Here is a 24,801-nt window from a genome sequence, read left to right as displayed (position 1 = left end):
TTCATTACAATATCGTAACATGGTTTAGATTTCTAAATAAATATTCACCTCGTCGCTAGATAGACCTACTCCTGAAAAACTCGTGCGCAAGGCTTTTTGTCCCTACAAGGCCACCGTCATTTACCCGACGGGAGGGGTGAGCGAGAGCCCTGCAATCTAGAATTTGACCACTGATGTCACTGTTTTCAACCCATTTTACACACTGGCCCTTTAAGGAACATGAACATCATTATTTGATCCAAATAAATATCCTCTATAAGAGGTTTCTCCATACCATTTCACCGCACTGCATTTGAGCAATCAGCTTTTTCTGTAAAAGCCACAAATCAATGGAACACCCTGCTTGACGATGTGAGGAGCTGCAGCTCTATCAGCAAAATCCACCTTAAAAAGTCTGTTAAACTGCTTTTCTCTGCACTCACTGACCTTGTAATCTATCTTATGGTCTTCATGGTTTGCGTTTATTTTTAACAAGCATACATTTGTGATGTGCTATTGTGTGAAGCTTTGTGTTGCGTGTCTTGTGTCTTCCTTGTGTGAAGCTTTGTGTTGCGTGTCTTGTGTCTTCCTTTAATTGTATAACTTTGTATTGTGTCTGCAAATGGTGACAATTATGTCTCAAACTGTACATGGTCCCACTGAATAAATTAACTAAATAAACAGCAGTCACCTGGTTAAAAATGTCCTGCCCACCCTACTCGAAGTTTCTCGCTCCTTGTTCTATGGAAGTTGCTCAGAGCATCAGAATACAGACGCTAAAGGGTGCCTCAGTGCGTTGGAAACTGATGCCAAGGGCCACTGATCAAGCGTCAGAATTTGTTGAATTGTTAGTGAGACCAGTTTGGTGCCTTGCACAGAGCATGCAGCACATTTCATACATGGTGCAAAGACAGAGGGAGACAGACTGTCACAGTTCAATGCTAAGCTGTTTCATTGTTGTCTGAGAGTTTTTGGCGAAAGGTGGATTTTATTGTTTTAGAATACAGCCTAATCTGATATTCAGTATTTTGAAAAGATAAAACATTCGAGGTCCCCAACTGTTCTGGGCCTTCATTTTCTCTAGAAGTGAGGCTGAGAGTGGGAGGACTAATGATGCAGTAATTAAAGCAGGCGCCAAGCTCCAAAATCACAGCAGCTTGCTGAGGAGTAACACTCGATACCACCCCCCTGTGCAGCTGGCCCTCTATTTGCATCTCAGAGAAGAAAACAACACGTGCCTTTTGGATGCAGCATGACAATTGACCAGCAATAGCCACAAAACAACATATTCATGTACTGTATATACAGTACGCATCTACAGTCAGTATTACACACTACGCTTTCTCAAGTATTATTAATGCAAAGCTGAAACTCTTTGGAGTGCCATGTGACATATAACAGGAGCTATCAAGCTATTTCAGTAGTGATGGAGTACCAGTAGCGAGTGTGTATTAGTGCGTGTGTGTGTATTATGTATTGCTCTATCAGCGTACATCTTGGCTTGCCTTAAATGGGAACCAGAGTGTGTCAAACAGTCAAATACTGATGTTCATTGGGAGGGAGTTTTCCATTTTGGCTTAGCAAGTTGATGAGAGAAACCAGACGTAGTTCTGAGTGATGGAAGATATCCTTTTGAGCAACGTGACGCTCTGACTGATGCATGAACATGCTTTTAAATTCTCTAAAAATTTATGACCAAATTACAGCTGATATTTATAGACGCACAGCATACAGTAATACCATCCAGGTGCTCTGACAAACTGCATGACTCCAGAGCAGGAAACCCGAAAGAGCAAGAGGCCAGAGGAAAAGTATGGTCACAAGCATAGTCAGTACCAGGCTCCACTTGATGACTTGGCCAGACCAGCTAGTACTTTTTCAGGCTGGGGCCACGGTGGAAAGAAAACAATGGCCTTAACTGGGAAATATTCGCCCACCGACTGTACGTGGATCAGAGACAATAAGCACTCTCCATCAAAGGCTTAGGGTTAAATAAACACCCGTATTGGGGGGAATGTGTGGCTGAGTGTGTATGGGGAAAAGACAAAGGGAATTGGTGAGTGTGGAGGTCTCTGTAGGGGATAAAGGGAGTGAGCAGAGAAAAGAAGTGCAACTCAGCTGGAGAAGCCTTTTTCACTGGACTAAAAAACCACAACACAGTAGATACAGCTTGTAAAAGCCTGCTGATAAAGATCTTCCAAGTGTCCAATTTTGTGTTTTTGTCTAACCTGCAAAACAAGTTCATCACAGCATGTTTGATGTGACGTGTGACACTCATCATACGCCCTTCAGATATGTGAGCAGACACTTCTGTGTAAGATGTGGCTACACAGGGTCAGCCAAGCAATTTAAGTGAGGATTTTAAATCACAAAGGCAAAGAAAGTATCAGAGTGTCAAAATCAGCTCATAGTAATTCAGAAAGAAGGCAGGATTTTGAGCACTGGCAGCAAGAGAGCAGGGCTCTAGGGTAATGTCAGTCAGTAAGTTCAAAGCACCTGTTGGATTGAGGCTGCATTCATACCAAATCAGGCGTTGTGGCGAAAATGCTGTAAAGTTAAGAAGTAAATATTATAGTGAGTCAAAAAAAATAACAGTGTGTATTAACAGCTTGTGTGTACTCTACTACAAAGGAGAGCACTTGCTTTCTTTGTTTGTGTGGGCGCGCACATGTGTCTTTTGCGGCAGTAAAAATACCACAGTAATGATTATCACAGGGATGTCCCGATCTGATCTCAAAGACTAATACAGGGGCCAATCAAGGCAATTTTTAACTAATCAGGATCGGCTGTATTAAGCCATTTACAGAGCCCGATACCGATCCTTTATTTGACCTCAGCTGGTGTTTATAAGCTTTCATGCACAGCAGCGCAATGAGTGCAACCGTCCTCAGCTCTCCAACGCTCAGCTGTCAGTCTCTCCTCTACTCCATGAAGCTCACGTGTGTATAAGCAGGGGCTGGGCCCTGCCTACCACAAAACACCACACACCATAAATGACAGAAAAAATACAGTATGAGACTGTTTATTTCTGTTATGTATGGCTGTTGTCACGTTATGAGCACTGGTGCTGGTGTTTCACCCCCCTCAGAGGGGAGATGCTCAGATGTGCTGAGCTTACGACAACCACACTCACCAAGCCGCTGCAAGCACACCAAAAGTCTCGCAAGCAAAATGCAAATAAAAATAATTTATTGATGTAGCCTTATGCGCATGTACAGAGGACTAAACTCTCAACTGAATACAGTTCATTCAGGTAGACTATCTCAGGTAAGGCTGAGTCAAAGCAACAAACACTGGAGAATACTCTCCTCAAGGGACAGAGAAATTCCCGTGAGACAGCGATTTAGGAAAACAGACAAATCCGATCGGGACTCGGTATAAGCAGATACTTAATATTACTCAATGACTCAGATCAGGGGGGGAAAAACTTGATCGGGACATCCCTAGATAATCAAAAGGAGTTCTATACATCTTTTAAGCCAACATAACAAAACTTACCAAAGACAAATATTCAGTTGCTGCGATAGGGAGATTGGCTTTTTATAGTCTCCACCCTCCACTCTGCCACAAACAAGCCATTATCGTGACACTGCAATACTGTGGCTAATTACTGCAACACCTGATGTGGTGTGAGCGCAGCCTTTAGAAGAAATTTTGCCTCTGACATATCTAAATATAAGTTGATATGATGTGGTCCATCTGTAGCTTCTTCAACAACAAAGTTAATGCTTGTGGTTTTTAACATAAACCAAGAAGCTTTCTCTTTTGTTTACACGCTGACTACATTGTGGCTCTAGTCCACCTACTGTCAACATCATACACACATGCTGGTGCATGTGTAACTGGTAATGTAGATGTGGTGCAGTAGGAGCAAACAAAATAGTGTGACACTTGGATTAATATGCTTTTTTGCTTCTTGCCTATAGTTAGATGAGAGGATCGATACAAGTCTAATAACCACTGCACTAAATATGAAGCTACAGCCAACAGCTGGATAGCTTAGCTTAGCATAAAGACTGTAAACAGGGGGAAACAGCTAGCATGGCTCTATCCAAAGCATCTCTAAAGCTCACTAAATAACATGTTACATCTATGTATTTAATTCTTTTTAAAAATGTGTTATAAAAACAACATATTTTAACCTTTGGTGCTACAGTATTGTCTAAAACTGGCTACAGTTTCTCCTGAATACACTGAAACAATAACAATAGCATCTTCTTTCACCCCAACTGCAACTACAACACAACTTCACAGTTTAGTTATCACTGGTGTTAGCACAACAGGCCCTGTTTGACTTGATTTCATTGCAGTCAGAGAGTTTTTCGCACATTGACTGAAGCTCTGGGAGCAAACACAACACAAGCTATGAATACCTAACACATCAAAATGATATTATCTCCAAAAGTGTGACCCCTGAAATCATCTGGTTGATCTTAATTCTGAACCTGGTCTTCATCATCTCAGCAATGGCTAGGGCTCGCTCTGCTATTAACACAGCACAGTTTAAGTTGTAAAGAGTAAAAACGGTTGAGATTCCTCAAACAATACCTGTTCAACACAATAATGTTAATCCTGAAATTACTGAATTGAAAGTGAAGTATTGCTGAGCCTGGAATAATGTCCAAAAAAGAAAATCAGTGAAAATCCAGTCTGTAAAGCTATCCGTTCCATTTATCCCATCTGTAAAGACACGTGATGTCTGTGACTGACAATTTTATGCATCCCCTTTTTCTGAATAAACCCTGCAGCTGCTGATGATAATAGCTCTTTGGTATAACGTGCAGCAAAGCAGGAGGGACACAAATTTTGAGGTCCTGTCTCTGCGACAGAATAGGCAGGCTGCAAGCCACAGCTCTTTTATTGAAGAAGTTTGGCTTCTAGGGAGATAAAAGAGCAATTCTGCAATCATTCGGTTTGTGTCTCTCCCCATGAGCTGCTGGGAGAAAACACAGAAGGACAGAGAGAAAAGCATGTGCATGTATGACTATAACAAACACATCGTGAGGTGTAAATCCGACATCACCACAACAGATTGTATGTAAGTGAAGTGGATGTGGAGCATAGATAAAAACATAAGTGGACAGAAGGCCTGCTGTTGCTAAGCGGACCCTTTAAAACACACACTTTGGGTTTACAAGATGAAAGTGAGCCAAATTCCTCTGAAAAACACTGCTGACGCAAGCTCAAGTGCTGCACATAAACTGAACACAGAATTCCAGGTATAAATACCAACACTTTCATGACACACGGTTAAAAAAAAAAATAGATAAAACATAAACCTCTCTTTGCAAATTATCCAACATTCTCTACCCTACAGAACATTATTGAAACCATGAAATGTGTTCTTAGAGAAAATCATCAGCTCTGGTTTTGTTACCACGAAAAGAGCACCTGAGCCGTAACAAAATCCACATTGGTCAACCTCAACCAGAGCATTTGATTAAAAAAAAGTGAGAAGTACGTAAGAAGCTGTGAACTTTCCGACCCCATCAATATGTGAACACAAAAAAAAGGTCATGATTCTCATCATGCATGGAAAGAACCCTCCCCATACCACAACTATATCAAACGGTTTACAAAGAAGTTAAAAAAAAAAACACTCTTATCTCCATGTGCTCATTGTGCTGGTATCAAAACTCAAATGAATTAAAACCAATTAATCTTCAATGTTTTGGGGCAGCAGCAGATATTAGACAGCTATCTCAAAACCTTGGCAGATCAAAACAAAGCTGTCCGTATGGCTAGATACCACTACAGTCAAGTGAGATTTTTTGTTCAGTTTCAGTTTAAATTTAATGCATGCTAAAGACAGAACGTTTTACAGCAAGATAACGGTCTCTAAACTTTAGTGCTCAAACCAGAAACTGTGACGTTAACAGCAGAGAGACATCAAAATATTCTCAGGGCCTGTACACATGCCGCATTTTTCACACACTCAAATCAATTATTTTCAATGTAGACGAGCAGAATGAGCTCTCAAAAGGGTGGATGATGCCATTGCCGCACGCATGCGTTCCCAAGCACCTGTCTGCAACATGAGATAAACAAATTCAACTTTTGGAATGTAGTACGCGCACTGCATGTCATGTGACAAGGAACAACCACTCACAGCCTTCAGATATGTTCCCTCACTTCTGCAAACATCAATCTGTGATAAATATAGAGAAGAAATTGAACATTTTAGTGCAGGACTACCATGAGCTTTACATCTGTCCCAAGGACCGTGTTTAAGTCCTAATACACTCTTAAAAAACAACACGTGGAAGAGGATGTTCCGAACTCGGCATTTCTGGTGAGTGACAATATAGTGCTGGTTGTGGTCACTTCACAATATCAGGCGCAACCTCAGTGCCCTTGAAAGCTGGCACTGAGTAGGCACAGGAGAAGCACCCGACCTCGCGTTTTCCAGGCAGAGTAAGACGCAGCATGTGTCCTGGCCCTCACTCAGCAGCATAAAAGAGATGCATAAGAGGACCCAGCTTTTAGAAGAAGGCTCTGAATGTGACAAGAGGCAAGGAGCTGTGCTATTAGAAAAAAGTGAAGTTCTTTGTCTAATGCAAGCAACAATGCAACAAACATTTGATCTGAAAATAGCAGAAATACGTACACAAAACACATGACTCCCACCCTCAAAGGCAATGAAGGAGACAGGCATGTCTGGACATGGAGGGAAAGCTTGGGAAATCCACAGTGTGCTTTCTGGCTGCAAACTGAGACATGGAGACATCCTTCAGGTAACTCCTCTCTGCATGTCAACTAATATTTAGCAAGTACAGATGGCAAACGGCTGCTGCTGAAGCCTAACGGACACCAGGCTGCAGGGCTCTAATTAATGCACTGTTGCAACACCATAGTAACATCAGTGCACTGTGGGTCTGACATTTTACCACCTAATAAGCCCTATATATTTACAAGCACTGAGCTTTACTCAAGTAATCTGGTTTTGTATTTATGCATGTAAATGTCATACAGTAAATGGGTTAGAATAACCCGGTTATAGCTTACACATTTACTTCCAAATAAAACACATGGAAACCTCTGACACTGTGTAGTTGTCAGTGTCTATGAAAATCAGGCTTGCACCACACTACATCTGATGGTAACATAAAGTGGCAGCAAGCAGTTATAATCAAATAACACACTTAATAATTACTTTAAAGCTCTTAAACGTTTCCTGTTTTTTGTGTCTGACTTTAATAGACCTTGTTAATTACTACGGCAAATGAAACAATGGCTGAAGGTGACTGAACAGAAAGATCCAAGGTGACTACAATAATTGTCTCAAAAAACACTGACCAAATACATTTGTCCTCTGCAGCAGACAGGAGCACGACTAGTAGAACATGACTGAACACAAGCAGACACAATGACTTGATGCTTCCGTTACATCGATTCCATTGTACTACTGTATGTGAATTTTCATGTGGACTGAACCCCCACTGTTGTCTCTTCAGGGAATCTTATGAATGAGTCCTTGGCCTCATCAGAGGGATGGGTGGGGGGGTATCCCTCTCTGGCTTTCCCATCCTGGATAATTATGGCTCTTGGAATGAACCCAAGCTTTGCCTGCTCTGCCTCGACACTCCCACCCTTATCCCAGTTCCTTATCTGGGCCCAATGGGGCCTGGCTATTCATTGTCCCACTCTGCTCACACACCCATTATCAAATCCTCCTGAGCGGGGTCAATGAACTCTGGAAAAGTTGGAAAAAGTCGACCCACTGTAAAGTCCCTGTCTCATGCTATATATTACTGAGAGACTGTCTCAAGTTTCATATGTATGTCTGTGAGTGCCTAACTTTCCCTCAGAGACCCCCACTGTAAACTCTGCTGTCTGGTTCAGTGAGTGAATGCTTATTTTGCCTGGTAAGATCAACAGCTCAGGCCAGTCGGGGGGGACAGATGGTTCTCCACATCAGCAACATGATCATATCCACACATCTGGTAGTTTGGGCCTGAGAAGACTCCTCTGCTCTGATCTGGGGCATGGTGACTTGACTCAGCACCTGGGAGGTAAAACTCAGGAAAACAGCTTGATACTCCTGTGCCAAAAAGATACAAACAGGAGGTATGAGGACACAGTGATGTTGTCAGTGTGTCAGATGCTTTAGGAGACAAACTTGAGAAATGTGAACATCTGCACTGATCAAACACACAACATAAGGTTGTTCTTACTGGGAGAACTCTGCAACTTTCTAATTTGGCTAAGGATCTGAGATGAATCACATGGATCATCTACAGTATGACCTCAATTCTGTCCCATTTTGGAGAAGTGAGAAACCAAATCGACAGCTCAAAAAACAGCAAGGTGTCTGATGTGAGACAGCCTCTGACATCCAAAAGAGCCCTGAAGCAAACTGTATAAAATCAGACTAAAGAAAAGGCAGAGACTAAAGCACACGTAAACTTGATAATGCAAATAACAGTCATGCCTAGTCATTTACTGATGGCAAACTAGGAAACCTCAGTATTGTGATTTGTGTTTGAAGCACTGTCATATCCAAACAAGACTCTGAACTCAGACCGAGCAAACCGCTAACACACTAGCCAGCCAGGAACATGTTCACACTAGTCAGTCACAACAGCTCTCTGAGCTTCTATTTTCTCTGTGCCGTTTACACCCACTTGGCATTATGTTCTCTGGACTATACATTATTTGATTCAATTAAGGGTAACTGTAGAGGAGAGAAAACCTATGCAAGCTAGTCTGCAAACCATTTTTCATTTGAGGAGCTGTTTATAGCCTGACAGAAAATGCTAAATAAAACTAAAGTGTGCAACATAGCACCCTCCATTTAGGATTGTTCCCTCAACAATCAACCTTATCAAGACAGCTATTTGTCAGTGGCAGAAATTTGCCAGAGTTGAATTCAATCTGAAACATTTGAACCCCTCCTTCATTCAAAAAACCACAACATCCTAAGCAAATTAGCTGGTAATGGCAGTGTTGACATCAAAGGACAGTGAGCGATAACCACTTCATGTTACCTAATCATTTCGTATGACATTTTGCAGAAGCTATCTAGTTGAATGATGTCCAGCTGTAACAAGTCAATGAGTCTGGCATTCATTCCATCATGAGAGGGGCTGGCTGTGTGAAGAAAACCCAGAGCACTGAGTGACGCAGAAAGCGGGGCTTACCTCTCATGAGAGGGCCCTCAACTTTTACCCCCAGTGACAGCCTGGAGTGGTTGTGGGAGGCTTGACTCTGTGCAGAGTAGCTGCAGGGCTTTCCTTGAAGACTTGAACACCATCATTCTCTCCTGTGGCAACACCTTTCCACTTTTAAAACTAGGTTATAATGCAAGTGATTATACAATATACATTAAACATATTTATTACATAGCTTTTTGAATGCTCGATTCTGATTGGTTAATTACAGCATTCTACAGTCTTATTTCTGAATAGCACACTGCAGCATTGGATGCAGTTCTGCTCATAGGCACTTAGCAAAAAGTCATATTTAAATCAATGAAATAATTTTTAAACCAATATTTACTGTCAAATGATTGATTTCTTTAGTAAGTAGCCTTGTAACAAGTGGGATACTATATATATGATTTAACACCTGCCTCATTGTGATGGGGTTTATTTTGTGGTAATGACCCGCTCACTGGACATTATCCCCTACATAATACACAACAGCACACACAACATGCAAAATCTACAATACACTGTTCATGGTGTGGTATCGTTTGACGACAACAGATTGCAACATTCACATCACATTTATTAAACCACTCTTACATTGTTATTGCCACAGTGGAGTTGTTTTAAAATGAAAGCATTTGCTACAGCTTGTCAATCTGACATTGCATGATATGAGTGAGAAATATCAACCCGTTATACTCCATCTCCACCCATCCATGGGTGAGGAGGACTCTATTTTCCCTAAGTCATCACTAGAGACCAAAGTGTCCACCTGAGTCCAACGTCATTTTAACAGTGACATGTAGCCAGACTAACATACCTGTTTGCAGGGGTTTTAAAAGTGGAGAAGAGCAAAGTAAAACAAACTACGATGTTGGGCAATATTAAAAAGACGTGTTGATTTAGAAAGGCCTCAGCAGCATCGTCTATCTTGTCTGTAGTGCTCACCATTGTTCTTGTTACTCCTTATTGGTTCCCTTGCACCTCCTGACAATTCTTGACAACTGCATTAGTCCCACCAGTGGTGCTGATTGGCTAATCAAGTGCCCCCATGGCGCATATAGTCGTTTTTTATTTTAACCAAGGAACTGTTGTTTCACGTCACAATGCCAAAGGAATCGGTCAACTCCAATTCGGTGGAATGGACAGATTCAAGGGTCTGGACCCAGGAAATATCCAACACACATATATGTGGGATGCAGGGTAAATGGCTAATATTTTGTAGTACCATTTATTTTTCTACCATCTACCGTTCTCTTACCATCTTAAGTGATAATGCTGTTTATTCAGTATTCTTAAAATTCTACATTGAGAATTAATAAAAAATTTGTGAGGATATCCAAATAAAAATAGACATTTGAATATAGAAACTAAACTGTCAAATACCATTAGACACTGTTAAACAAATATTCATCATAATTTATTAGATACATAATTGCCATTTTCGGATGCTACATACTGGTGAAGAATATGCTGTATAATTACTATTAGTACGATTACTATTATTGTACTATTCCGACCTTTTGTTGCCTGCTGGTGGCAATTTTCAGCCCTTTCCAACATCTTTTCCTTGAAACTCTAATTCCGTGTTATGACAGGATGGAGGAGGGCAGAGCAGGGAGAAAACCAAAATAGCATCATCTGATCTTTCTTTCATAAACTTTTCCACTCCTGCAGCAACACACTGGAACAGACTTTGGCAGGGGAAGAAACGCAAAATCAAGCTGTCAGATGAAGTATTTAGTCACAGCCTCTGCTGCTGAGCTTCTCTTCATAAAACTTGAGCCAAGAAAATGGGAGAAAACATGGCGAGCTGGACGCAAAGTGAAGACTTGATATTGAGAATAAAGCCATTTGCTTCCTCCGTTTGAGCCTCAACACTGCAGCATCATGTCTGGTGTCACATATTTGCACTACTATTGCCAACACTATAAATACACATCCTGAATGCTCAATTACATTATTCACTTAGGGAATTCACTACCATCGGCCATGTGATTAAAGGCTAAATATAGTTTCTATGCTGGCTCAAATACTTCCCAACCACACACAGACTGTATAACACTCATTGAAGACAAAACACTGGAAGAAGTGTGTGCACAGCTTCCAGGTTTGAGGACACACTGAGTCAGGCAGGTATTTTTTCCTGCTCTGTACTATCTTTAGTGGTGTAAATATGGCAGCTCAGTGGGCTCCAGGCTGTGATAGCCTGAGCTAATGAGCTGTCAATGGGCAGGAGAGGGAGACGCATGGAGAGATGATGAAAAATAAGTTGGAAGACCAAACTCGCAAGGGGGGCTATTCATAGTTATCTATTGCGTCACCATATGGTCATCTTGGCTTGGCTAACAATGGGTGTATGTAATCAAAAACAGAGTGGTTGTAATCAAATGCAAACCAGAGCCAGTGCCCACTGTTTACTGCAATGGGAGGACAGGAGAATGTAGACAGCCATCATCAGGATAATATGAACGGAGAGGAGTCTACACACAAAGAATCGGAGAGCAGAGCAACAACTCAACTCACATCCTCAGCAATTAAAGCTGTCTGGAGAGTTGGCATCTGTCAGATTTTAATCATGTGAATTCATCCAACTGAGCTTCCCACTGGAAAGTCTCCTAAAGTCATGATATGATCTCTGTCAACAAGCCAGATTCAGTTACAACCACAGATCACACAGTAGACAAGGACACTCAAATCACACCTATAGTTTGTTTTCTCAGGACCGAGCCACGGTGGAAAAGTTTACTTTGTTACTTTTGGGTTGGGTTTATTTAGGTTCAGACTGCACAAATGCAAGCAAACCAAGGTCAGTAAACATAACTAACAAGAACTTCTAAGTGGTAGAGATTTTGGGTGGTAGAGCACGTTTAAACAACTGGATTCCAGTCCCTGCAACTTATGCCGGCTTTACAACAAACTACTTTTCATGCAATTTCTCTGCCTTGGACAAATTTCCAAAGCTGTAATAAACTCTCTGTGATCTTGATGATCTAGTTTAAGGTGACCACAGAACTCAGTCCAAGCTGTCTTAAGTCTGTATGTATTTAATATTACTGAAAAGGGACTCATGAGAACGAAAATGAGAATAACGATATTTATTGGGGAATAAATCAGTAGTGTGGAAATATTTTTGATTATGGAGAAAACATGGATCAACACAGAGTCCACATGCCGCATGTAAATAGAATCTTTACGAGATAAAACCAGATATACCTGCCTGGTCGGGCATCTCATTACGTTAACTTACTACAGCAACATCAGTTGGTTTGTTTCAACAATGTTCGGCTGAAAAAACGTGCATGCAGGCTCAAATTCAAATGTGCTGTTTTGTCAAGAGATTCAGTGAGGTAATTGGTTAAGCTTTGAGTAGAGGAAAAACAGTCTGGTAGCTGCGAGGCTAATTTATGCATTGTAAACATGTTTAAGCTAATGATGAATGACTAGCAAAAAAACAATTGTTTTGTTTATGAACCTTGACAGTTATTACTGAGCTGAATTTGTACTTTTGTTAAATGATCTTGTTGTTGGTTTGGTCCATGTTTTATGGCTGTTAGGAGAAGTTTGCCTTCGGGGTTTTAAACCAGTTAGGAAAGGATCGTGGTTTGGATTAAAATGAAAAGATTTCTTTCAGAAAAAGCTCTCTGGAAGAAAGCCCTGAAGGTTAACTTACCTCATGTGCTGTTTTAGGGATTTAAAGTAAGTAAACTATACTGCACGTGTTGTAGAAAAGAAAGAGGTGGCAGCTTCTGTAACAGACTGTGGTAAATGGGCATATAATATTGTCTCATATCAATAGAAGGCCCCTGAATCAATTTAAATCTTTATCTTATTGTAGTGGACTTTGTAATATCGGCAAATATCATATCGTTATCCAAAGAATTGCTATAATAACCTATAAAATAGCACAGCTAATAAACGGAGGCTTGTGGCGAGTTGAGGCAACAAAATCCAAAAATGTAACATGGTACGCAAATACATTTTATCTTTATAGATTATATTGATGCCAAATTGACAAGAATACAGTCAACATATGACACTTTTTATCTTGTGTTTCTGGAGTGATGTGGTTTTTTCATAAGCAATTAATTTATATGAGCATAATTCATATTTCTGAAGGGGAAGTTAGCGTAGTATTTTCCACAAGGAAAAGGATGGGAAATTGTCACAAAAATAATCTAGTTGGGGTCTTGCAAATAGTGACCCTGCAAAATCCCCAGTCTTTGCAAAATACTGTAGTCTGACATGAGACGGCGTCAGACTTAGGTCTTCTGGTGTATGATAGGAATTAAGTAAAGCATGATAGACATACCTGTAGAGGCTTGTCTGAAATGTTTTTTCTCACATGTTCATGTCAGGTATATGAGTTATAGGAGGTAGCTGGCATTCAGCACCAGAGCATTTTGTTAAAGGTTTCCCTGAGCATGAATTCCAACATCCAAACTTTCCATTTTAGACTAGTTTCCTGTAGCTGGTTTGTTGATACAGTAGACTACCGAACACGTCAAGAACTACACCTCCGATCTCTTTCAAAACAATACCTGTGCCTCAGGCGTCATGGTGCTGTTATTTGGTGACACTTAAGTCCAGCCAGCACAACGTCCACCTGTTTAAACAATCCAACGCCAAAAGGAAAACACTCCTGAGCATTCCAAGTAAGGTTAACATGCCCACATGAGCGTGTGCATGGCATGAGTCTCCAACCTACATTAAACTCAGCTGTGAAGTTATGAAATGTAGTGGCTCTACTCCATCATCAACTACATCCGTTCTTCAGATTGGTGCAACAGGCCTGCTATAGTGCAGCTTGTTTTTAAGACACCACAGTGGCATTTTGGATGTCCTGAATCAAAAAAGCTACTTACTCATTTATTCACTAATTTTTGCACACACTCACTCTCTTTTAGCCTATTTTCCTGTGATGGCCATTAGCAGGTATGACAAGTGACAATAGCTGACAGTTCAGCAAAAACATGAACTGGCTTCATTTTAGATGGACTGTGTACGGCAGGCTGAGACATGGGAATCCCACAGTACCTTCCCACTGTGTCTTCAAGATGAGAGCACATAATAAGACCAAGCCTGGGGAGTAAATATCCTGAGGCTTGGGAGGACTTAATGTATAGCGTAGGATAATATATGTTTAAGCTTCATTGTCACACGCAGTTGTTTAGTTCTACCGTAACTGTATTTTAACTTAGAAACACAAAGTGAGCATGTGAGACACAAAAAGCAAATAATGGTTTACTCTTGGTGGCCGTTTTAAAAATGGTGAGAATAGGGCTGCCACTAACGATTATTTTCACTGTCGACTAATCTGTCGATTATTTCTTCGATTAGTCGACTAATCATTTCATCGAAAAATGTGTTAAAATGTTGAACAATGTCGGTCTGTCTCGCCCAAACCCCAAAATTATGTCATCTAATGTCTTGTTTCATACTCACGCTGGGTTTTAGTTCACTGTCACGGGAGTGTGTAAAGCTGCCAATATCTGAACGTAAGAAGCTGCAGTAAGAGTATTTTGGGGTACTTTTATAGTACTTTTCTATGAAAAATGACTCAAACCGATTAGTCGACTACTAAAATAGTCACCGATTATTTTAATAGTCGATTAGTCAGCGATTAGTCGACTAATCGTGGCAGCTCTAGGTGAGAAACCAGTGTTTGCTGTCATAATGAGATTCACCGAGGAGGGCTCAGAGGGCCAACAAAGGAAGATGACTCGAGTTGGAGGATGATTGTTTGTCTTTTGGTTTAGGTGTTGTTCAAACAATAACTCATAACTGTAGTCAGACAAAATTCTAATTGGCTAAATGACACAATGAGGCTGATGAACAGAATAACGACTTTAAAGGGACAGTGTACTCTAAAATTAAAAACATATTTTTCCTCTTACTTGTAGTGCTATTTCTTAGTCTAGATAGTTTTGGTGTGAGCTGTCAAGTGTTGGAGATATCAGCTGTAGATATGTCTGCCTTCTCTCCAAAATAATGGAACTAGATAGCACTCGACTACACACTCACAGCACAGAGGGAAATGTGCATCTCCTACTGAGCTAGTTAATGTCACAGCTCAGCTGAGGAGGGCGCCATTAATGTTTACATTTTGCACAAGACTCTCGTCCATGAGTAGATGCACACTTCCTCCTGTGCTCTGATATGGCTGCAGTTAAGTAGAAAGAAAATAGTTCCTACATGAAACTGCTCACAACAAGGTCTGTGGATTATCTTGAGTAACCAGGTCATGATTTCTGGAAAGAGACATTGCTGTTGAGTTTTTCAAATGTACTTGTTTGGCGCTTTGAGCGACACAAGCCAAGTGCCATCTAGTTCCATTAGATTAAAGAGAAGGCAGACATCTCTACAGCCGATATCGCCAACACTCTGCAACTCACACCAAAACAATCTAGATCAATTAATGGCACTACATATATGAGGAAAAATATGTTTTTGATTTTGGGTTGAACTGTCCCTTTAACATCAAAGCATGAGTTTTGATCACCATGCACGGACCACATGAGTGAATTTCGAAATCAGCACAATGGATCAGAGACTGTTTTCATATAAGTAAGTAACAGTTGTAGGGAAAGACTCAGACGAATAGTTTTACAAGCATTAAAAAAACTTGGACAGTACTGTGTGACTTAATAGTTTAAGCAGCCAGTGACGGGCAGAGTTGGGGGTCCTGTTACCGCTTGCGGACACAGCCACGGAGCTGTGATGCACTTTAGAAAATCCACCATCTAAGACACTGTATTTTATGGTAACATGTTTTAACTGCTCTATGGCAACTTTGGCCACTGAGCTCTACTCTGTGGGAGTTCGTCAATCACTTGACAAACAAATTCTAACTTTTAATAGCAATGAATCTTTAAATAACACATACTCAAGTTATATTTTGATAAAACTGATGTGTTTTTAAAGTACACAGAAATATGTTTTTATGCTATTTCTGATTTCAAAATTTACATAGTCTGCCTTTCAGAAAGACTTGTGTTCAGTGTGCTTTCTGCACGCTCTAAATGTGTGACGCTCACAATTTCTATCTGCGTCATTATTGCCGAAACCTGCAACCCTGATGATCCAGACTCCTCAAGGCTTTCCAGCATATGATAGCACAGTCAACATCAGCCGATCTTACATGTCTTCATCGATCCTTGACATTTGTCCATAGACATCGTGTTCTCGTCATCTTAAATTGCCTCTTTCTCCTACACCTTCAATCAACAAGGAAACAAAATCTGTGTATATTTCACATTGAATACTTTAATCAATAGTGCAGAGTGGCACTCCTTGTTCAAACACACCATAACTGCATGTTGAGGCTGTTAAGAGTGTGCTTACTTTTGTAATGGATGTAAACACAGGAGCCTGCAGACATGTAATATGAGCTGCAAAAAGGAAAGTTTCAAATGGCGTATTTTCCATCTAGAGATCAAACTCTATGTGATCATACGGGAATATACCTCCAACTTTAGAGGCCTGATGCATTTCATCTTGTAAGCTTAGGGTCAGGCTATGCCACCATGACACAGAATATGGTCATGGTGAAAAAAAGCATTAAAAGGAGTCCACAAAGACTTCATTGAACTCATATGCATCATAAGGGATGCCGTCACACTGCAGACTACAGATAGCCTCATATATGACCGGCACACCCACTCATAGAAGGAAACATGCTCTAATGTGCATTTTGGCTCCGTCTGTTAGAAGTCTGGTGGAGGGAAAAAAATATCCACAAGACACCAAAAGCGTGCTGCTTTTGAGAGGCAGGCTATTAATAGGCTTACTCCAGCGACAGAGACGGCTCTTCCCTCATGTTTGGGATCAGCTCCTCACACGGGTGAAAGGAGGGAGGAAGAGGGGGACTCTATTGACACAACACCGAAAGTGACACAAAAGTGTTTCAACTTGAAGCATTTAATTCTAACAGTCACACTTACTGCCTTCATGTTGAGCTATCTGGTACAGCCTGACGCAGAAACAGCTAGGAGCCCAAATACGTGATAACAGCCATTATGTATCATTCAACAACCTGCACGGACACTCCTTAGGAGGCCTGACACACCTATATTTTCACACACAGCATGCTTTTGCTTTCTCCAGCCAAGCAAAGTGGCTTTATCTGGAGTGGATATTTGAATGCTGCCTGTTCTCATAAGGATGCAAATGGGATGTTAGTGAGTATACAATCTCAAGTGGCATCGGTGTTACTCATTATAGTGTCTGCTCTAGGAAATACCCTACCTCTTGTTCAGGGAGTTACTGCAGGACAGCCTTGACATGAATGAAAAAATAAGTAGAAGGTGTAAAACATCAGCACTGTATGTTACACTTGGTAAGCAAGCAGCATCTCAAGTGATGCAGTGGGCAACAAAAGTACTCCTACAAGGCAAGCCACCACTAATATCACTTAACTGCTATTGCACTTTCATTCATGGTTTCTGCCTCCCAACAAACTAATTTAACTTGCATAAGTTTGGTTTTGCTTGTTGTGATGCAGGCAGATTTATGTCAGACTAAAATGTGGGTGTTCTCTGCAAAGGTAAACTGCTACTGTACCCCTGATTACCTCATGTTATATACTGGATAATTGAAAATGAGCACCATGATCATGGCAGTACCGCAGCAGTAACAGGCTACACACTGTGATCAATACTCACATTTTACACTGCCATTCATACAGAGCAGGCACAGGACGTGAGAGAAAAAGTGGGTCACTGCATGTGTAGAATACATAACCCATAACACATAGAGCTAGCATGTGTCTTTATGGTTATGTGAGGCCCATGTGTTAATGCGTGAGAGTATAGGTGTTCGGGCTACCGCACGCGACTTGACACACACACGAGTCGTGACCAGCTGAGACGTTATTGAGCGTAATATGAAGACGGAGTTGACAGTATGTGAGAAAAACAAGTAGAGACACAACATTGGCGTGAACAGACAGCACTGACAGACAACGTTTATCAATGGAGAAACTCACATCCTCGAACAGGGATCCAACGTTGGCTGTCACCAGCAGTATTCCTGTGCCTTGCGCTGCTGTCAGCTTCCCTGCCATAATTCTCTCTCGCAGGTGGGACTTGTACGGAGGACTTTGTAGGTATGGAGTGGAGGAAACAAACAAACAGGAGCCGGCGAATGTCTCACAAAACTGGTTATAACACTGGGAATTTGCTACTGAAGCCGGGGTTGAGGCGGCTCGGCTGGAGCATATTTTTCAGCAGTGGCCGTGCATCTACTAGGAGTTGCTTTGCAGTAGAAGGTCCGTTGGTGGCGGCGGTTAGCGAGCGGGCTTCTCGTGCTACTTTTTCACGTTCAGAGCCATCGTAAAAGTTTCCGTTTTAATCCACGGCGAGTGCCCGGGGGCTCTGGTTCATTTCAGCGACGAGTGTTTCCCCTAGCTTTTGTGCAGTGTAAAAGTCTCCCTCCGAAAGCAGGACTCTCTGCCAGGACCATTGCCTTCACTGTTTAGAGAGGATAGGCTGGAGTCCTTCACTGCTCTGACGTCACTGTGCCAATGGAAACACGGGGCTGTCTTAAAGGGCCAGCGCACCATAAACACAACACTTCTGTCCCTGACATCAAGGCGTCCATTATCGGACACAACTGGGCTGCCCCATAGTGTTTGACTTTTACATGTTGTCGACCTTTGTTGTCTGTAACCATAACTTCAATTTTGTCTTGAGATTAAGCAACTGGCTTTTGTTTATGTAAACTATTTCCACATCTCATGTCATTACATTTATGAAAGTGAAATCAACACATAGGTGTAGATTTTGAGGGGGACACAGGGGGCACGTCCCCCTCAATATTTAGACAATAGAGTGTGCCAGTAAACCTGGAACTCCGTTAGCGCTTTTAGCACTTCCGGTTCTCTCGTCTAAAAGTCAATACGTTTTTTGAATGGGATTTTGGTAAAATGCCTCAAATAAGGTCTGTGGTTAACAGAAGCTTAAGCGAGTTTCAGGTTTTGTTCTACGACATAAAACACGTCAGTAAATACCCTACTTGTGAATTTTGAAGCTTTTACGTGTCGTAAAAAAGGCGGTTGCTAACAAGTTGCTCAATACGACTACAAACCCTGTCGGGGACATTAAACGTCATCACCCCCGAACAGGCGAGAGTGCTGGCAGTCCGCCATTACAGCTTCTTATTTAGCTTAAACAGTCCGATTTCCCCATTATACAATGTTTTTAAAATAAAGCGGCCGAAATCAGTTGAAAGCTTAGTGGCGGTGACGTCAAGAGTCATGCGACCGTGGAGTAGTCATGTAGTCCGTTAAAGCCTAACGTTAGCTTTTTACTTCTGGCGATCGCATTTAAGCTTCAAATGCGGTATGAAAGGTGTTCATATGTGAAGATTATCTCGCTGAACAAAACCTGTAAGTATCATAAACTTGTGTTAGCCACAGAGCTTATTTTCTGACATAATCCAAAACGCAATGCAAAAATCACATTCACTTTCTCTTCCGGGAATCAGCGCTATGCTAAACTTCCGGGTTTTGACGTCAGCCCTGGCATGCTCTATGTGCATTTGCTCACCAAATACAAACAGAGGACTTTTATTTTGACACCTTAAAAGATGTTTATACCATAAATTAATGCAGAAAATGCATGAACTGGTACATAAAAATTCACCAGAATGCAGGAGAGTAAGCATTTGATGCTCAAAATTTTTAGGCAGAGGACCCCCAACCCCCGTTTCATATATATTCACAGTTGAAACAAAACCCACGCCCTTGAATCTTGAGTTAGTGGAGTGCTGTGCATGAAATTATTGCAAGCTTTAACTTTTTTTTTTAAACTTTCAATGAACAGCCTCAAGGTTCTGAGATATCATCTACAACATTGCAACTTCCTTGTCAGCACATTCGTGTCCATGAGCACTACAGATACCATGTCTTTGAGAATGCCATGGGCACTGTCAATATCATGGGCATATCAAGCACCCATACACGTTGTTGAGGGTGAATGTTTTATGTCTTACTTGCTGAGTCGGGCAAATGGGTCAGAAATCTACTTGCCTTTAGTCAATTTTTACTTGTCACTGTACAAATTGTTTTACATAATAGCAGCTATTAAACAGCAATGAAGACTTAAGTTAATTGTCATGATTCATTTTTATTTAGGTAAATTAATCCGAACAAGGACACAGTATGATACTTACTTTTTTTGCCATATTGGGCGAGTAAATGACTAGATTTACTTGCCTAAAGTAGTATTTTTCTTGCCCCAGCTATGGAGCAATCCTACTTGTTGAGCCCTGAAACATACTGTTTGCTTGTTCATGCTTCAAGCAGAACATATGCAGTCCAATGGCTAAATTTAGCTGACATAAACCACCTGAAGTTACCACTCATGGATTCCTTTTTTAGAGGTGAGGTTTCCTTAACTATAGTCCTGAGGTATTTGTATGAGTTTAGGCATGTCAGTCTAGTCACAAACTGTAAACCAGGGGGACTACGAAGGTAAGAGAAGTTTACAGACCAACATATATTGTTCAGGATTTGTGTGTGTGTGTGTGTGTGTGTGTGTGTGTGTGTGTGTGTGTGTGTGTGTGTGTGTGTGTGTGTTTGCATTTTTTTTATCTCCTGTACTGGATAGTTCAATGTGGAGATAACAAGAGTATGTATGTGGGAGAGATTGGGAGCTGATGGAACTGTCCTTTAAAGATGTCTCATTCTATTTCTTTTATTTTCAACTGAAACATCATCTCTGGCATGGAGTATTATTTTTAAAAACTGGTACATTTGGGGCGTCGTTGGATTAGTGGCTAGAGCAGGCACCCCATGTACAAAGGTTTTGTCCTTGCTGCAGTGGCCTAGGTTCGATTCCAGCCTGCAGCCTGTTTCCTCTCTCTCCGCCTTTCACGCTTAACTGTTGTATCAACTAAAGGCAAAAATAATGTAAAAAAAAATGGTAGATTTACTGTAATTGGAGACATATTTCATACCCCATTCATAATGCTGAGATCAACTTGTCAAGTTGCACCTGTCCTGGTTAACAGTGTTAATAAAGTCTGTTCGAACATCTGTAACCTAGCATTGGATGAACAAGTCACACCACCTTTTTTTGTTGCTGTTGTTCTTTTTAAATATTTTGACATGTCACTGTAGGAAAAGCATAGGTGTAAATAATAAAAAATAATGATGGCTGCATTCCATGTAGTTGCCTCAGTGTTAGAGTTGTAATATTGTGCATGCTGACTCACTGTCACACTGTTGTGGCTTACTCAGACAATTGAATTCAATGGTACCACTTTTATTGTTATTAGGAAGACTTGTACTTTTCCAACCACACCAAGTCAAGATGTCTGCTGTGAAAAAGGTCAGTAAGCTCAAAAGTATTACACTTCGCACAGGCTGATCCAAATAAACAGCACAGTGGCGTGCAAACACCCACAACTTCACCATCTAACACAAAAAACATTTTAGATACTTCATTCCATATGGTGAACTACAACATACAGAAAATTACAAAATTTTCCCTTAAAAGTTGCACTAAGGGATTTTTGACCACTGGGGGACTCCAAAACAAACTATTTAATACCTGCACATTCAACAGAAACAGAGAAATGTGGATATGTCTTTGCAGTCTTTGCAGTGCCTTGTCAAATGTTCACTGGCATCTCATTAGCTTGCTAGATGTTACACTTTCTCCATCTGCCATTTCACACTGGGCAGGTAATGTAATGTGAATGAGCTTGAGGGCTGAGAGGATGGCTGCACGTACTTAAATAAACCATAACCGCTTTTGTTTGTGGAACCTAAATACCAACAGGTGAGGTGAAATCGGCTTCAAATTGCACAAGACTTTAGCCTGAAGTGTTGCTCTCTAGTGTGTACTAGAAACTATATATAATACATAATAAATTAAACCCCTTTCTCTCCAAATTTGGGTGTTTGTGCAGGTTTTGTAAACATCAAAAACCCAGCTAAGAATAGCTGATGGACTCCTTTTCCATTGCCAGTAGAACAGAGCCCTGTACATGACTCTGCAGTAGACAGGTATCCTTTTCTCTTTTTTTTTGCTGGTGTTTCACATTCTGTGTTATTAAAGTACTTACTTTTTTATATCTTACTTAATCAGTGTCTCTTTCAAACTCAATATCAACTAATGTTGAACAATGTTTGAGCACTGCTTTGATGGAGACTGACAGTATTTTGTGGTGGCATCTCACCACATCACACTGGAAAAGGGTCTACTCAGGCACGTCTGCATGAATGTCATAATTCCATCCCTGGCGACTGGAGCTGGAGCCAATAAATACCCATGACTTCTGCAGAGTCATTGGTCCTGAGAATGAATGCCTATTGTAACCTTTTACACTAAAAATAAAAGCCACATATTAGTGGGTGTTAGTCGGTTTTATATCTAGTGGGAAAGGGGCTTTACAGAGAGTAATTCGATTCATTGCTAACATAAAAAATGCACTGTAATACATGCCTCAGACCTTGGAGCAGTCATTATGCTCTTTAAGGATCTGCTTGGTAAATGGTTGGGCTTTAAAACAGCTTGTCCACAAGCTGAAAACAAAACCATTAGCTCACTAGAGTGAATGACATGGAGTGTTAATGTACTCTGCTTCAATGCATTAAAATCTGCAGTCATAATAAGGGTTTAAAACAACATGGTGTGAGTTTTATAACGATGGATATGTCAACATTATGTCACAACTCTGATAAATCTTGACAAGAACCTCTGTAAACTAGTGGATGCTTTATAGCACATAGCTAGCACACTAATCTGTGTAACTGTGCTCAATCAGCAGACAGTTAAAATGGCCCTGACCTGACACACATGTCGTAACATGTTGTGCCCCAGCATTTAGACTAGAATTGCCCTTTCCAAAGCACATGCAATCCTTACACAGACCTAGACTCCATTTGCCAAATGTGGACACGCACTCTTTGATCTAAAGATTTCCTACTTAGTTTTTTGGCAGGAAGATTTGGGAAAAAATTCATATTAAAAGACTGGAAACCAAATCAGTGTGCATGACTGGATTTTGCCAAGGGTGCTCAGAGACACAGCCAAAGCCATGAGTAATGGATTATTGTGAATGAGAATGGATCATTATATGCTCTCTCCTGGCTTCACAGAACCTGTTTGTTGACAACACATTTCTCATGCAGCATTAGCTTACCTGTTCACTGGCAGAAGACTCAGGACTGAGCTGGGAAAACACAGGTAACTTCATGTAAAAACTAACTGCTTAGGCTGAAGAATACACCTGATCATGTGTACAATATAAAAGTGATGTGCACTTGTGTGAATGCAGAAAGCTCCCCACTTGTGGTCATTATCAAAACTGTCTGAAGAATAATGATCAGTGATTTTACTTCCTGTCACCTTTTAGCTTCTGAAAGCCAACATCTGGCAGAAACACAGCATGACTCTTCTGCATTGTTCACACACCATCATGTATTAATTACAGTCATGCTTTTCTCGCGGCATGATGTGATCTCCCCTGATGGTTTTGACGGAGCCCAGGACCATAAATAGCCCACTTAAGTCAAAGGTAGTTTGAGTTCAGCAGCGTAGGGCAGGCATATGACACGCTGGATAACACCACAATTAGCTCGTGCTCTTAAGCGGACAGATGAAGTAACACAGTCAGAGCGCAGGCTCACTGTATTGAGTATGTTAAATAAATGTTTAGGCTTCTCATGTTGTATTTTGTGTGACTTGTGCTGTTTGTCACCACATTCAGTGAGCATCCAGCTGTGCAGAGATGACAGGAGGGTTCGGTAGCAATCCTTACATAGCAAAAGGATAGCTCATGTCGCGTTTATGTTAACAGCATCAGACTAGTGTGAGTGTCTATGAGTGTGTGTGTTTTGGGAGGGGGGCCGTGGTCATGGCTCACTAAGAGTCTTTGAAGAGAGCCGAGAGATTACCGCCAAAACGAGAGTGCTCACAGCTGTGTCTGGCATGGGCAGAGTGTGTATGTGTGTGTGTCGATGCGATTACCATGTTGTGATTGTGTTAGCATGATGTTTATTTACACATTCTGTGTGTGTGAACATGATATGCTACAGAATATCTATAATCAGTCATTCAGACACAAGAGGAGGATAATGATAACATTCAAGGGGAAGAAATCAGTGCCTTTGTATGTGTTTTTTGGTGTGTGTTGGTGTACAGAGCTTTAATTAAAAAGGGATCAGAACGCTCTTGAAAACAATTCAACCAAGATAATATCTCTTTTACAGAATGTTATACTCACCACTATCACAGTCAACCCAGGACCATTAGAGCTGTGTAAACTGTGTGGACCGTACTGGAACATTCTTTGCTCTGACTGACTAATGTTTATCATAAGGTTAATATTTTGTTACCATATATATGACGACAGTAAGTCATGCTGCGTTTGGATGACTGAGAGTTAATACTTTTGCTCAGGAGGAGGCCAAAAGAAGACAAAGCTAAAAAAGAAAAACCATTAGCGGTGCCCTTAATAGGCAGAAGGAGCATAAAGAGATGGAGGATGAGGAAGACAGAGGAGTGAGGGCAGGAAGATGAAGCTGGTGCCTTAACAAGCCCAGCATGTCATAACAAATTAACCTACACTGTACAGGACAGTGCAACATTTTGGGAAGTGGCATGCTGAAATTTATCCGTTGGCCTCTTGCAAAACATTTGCCTCTGGAAACTTGTTGACATCC

The 24,801-nt window shown here is 41.1% G+C and overlaps 1 protein-coding gene across 2 annotated transcripts in view; it reads right to left on the bottom strand.

Moving 5' to 3' along the window:
* Nucleotides 1-18,613, bottom strand: part of LOC126406589 (inositol polyphosphate-5-phosphatase A-like) — a 169,859-nt gene extending 151,246 nt beyond the window's left edge. For both annotated transcript variants that reach the window (XM_050070953.1, XM_050070952.1), the window contains exon 1: nucleotides 18,115-18,613. In XM_050070953.1, the coding sequence (XP_049926910.1) occupies nucleotides 18,115-18,192 (78 nt within the window). In that variant the 5' untranslated portion in view covers nucleotides 18,193-18,613. The remainder of the gene's footprint in view (nucleotides 1-18,114) is intronic.
* Between the last annotated feature and the right edge of the window lie 6,188 nt (nucleotides 18,614-24,801).

The sequence above is a fragment of the Epinephelus moara genome, chromosome 19 (assembly GCF_006386435.1).
Source record: "Epinephelus moara isolate mb chromosome 19, YSFRI_EMoa_1.0, whole genome shotgun sequence".
NCBI lineage: Eukaryota > Metazoa > Chordata > Actinopteri > Perciformes > Serranidae > Epinephelus > Epinephelus moara.
This window is presented reverse-complemented; position numbering and strand designations above follow the sequence as displayed.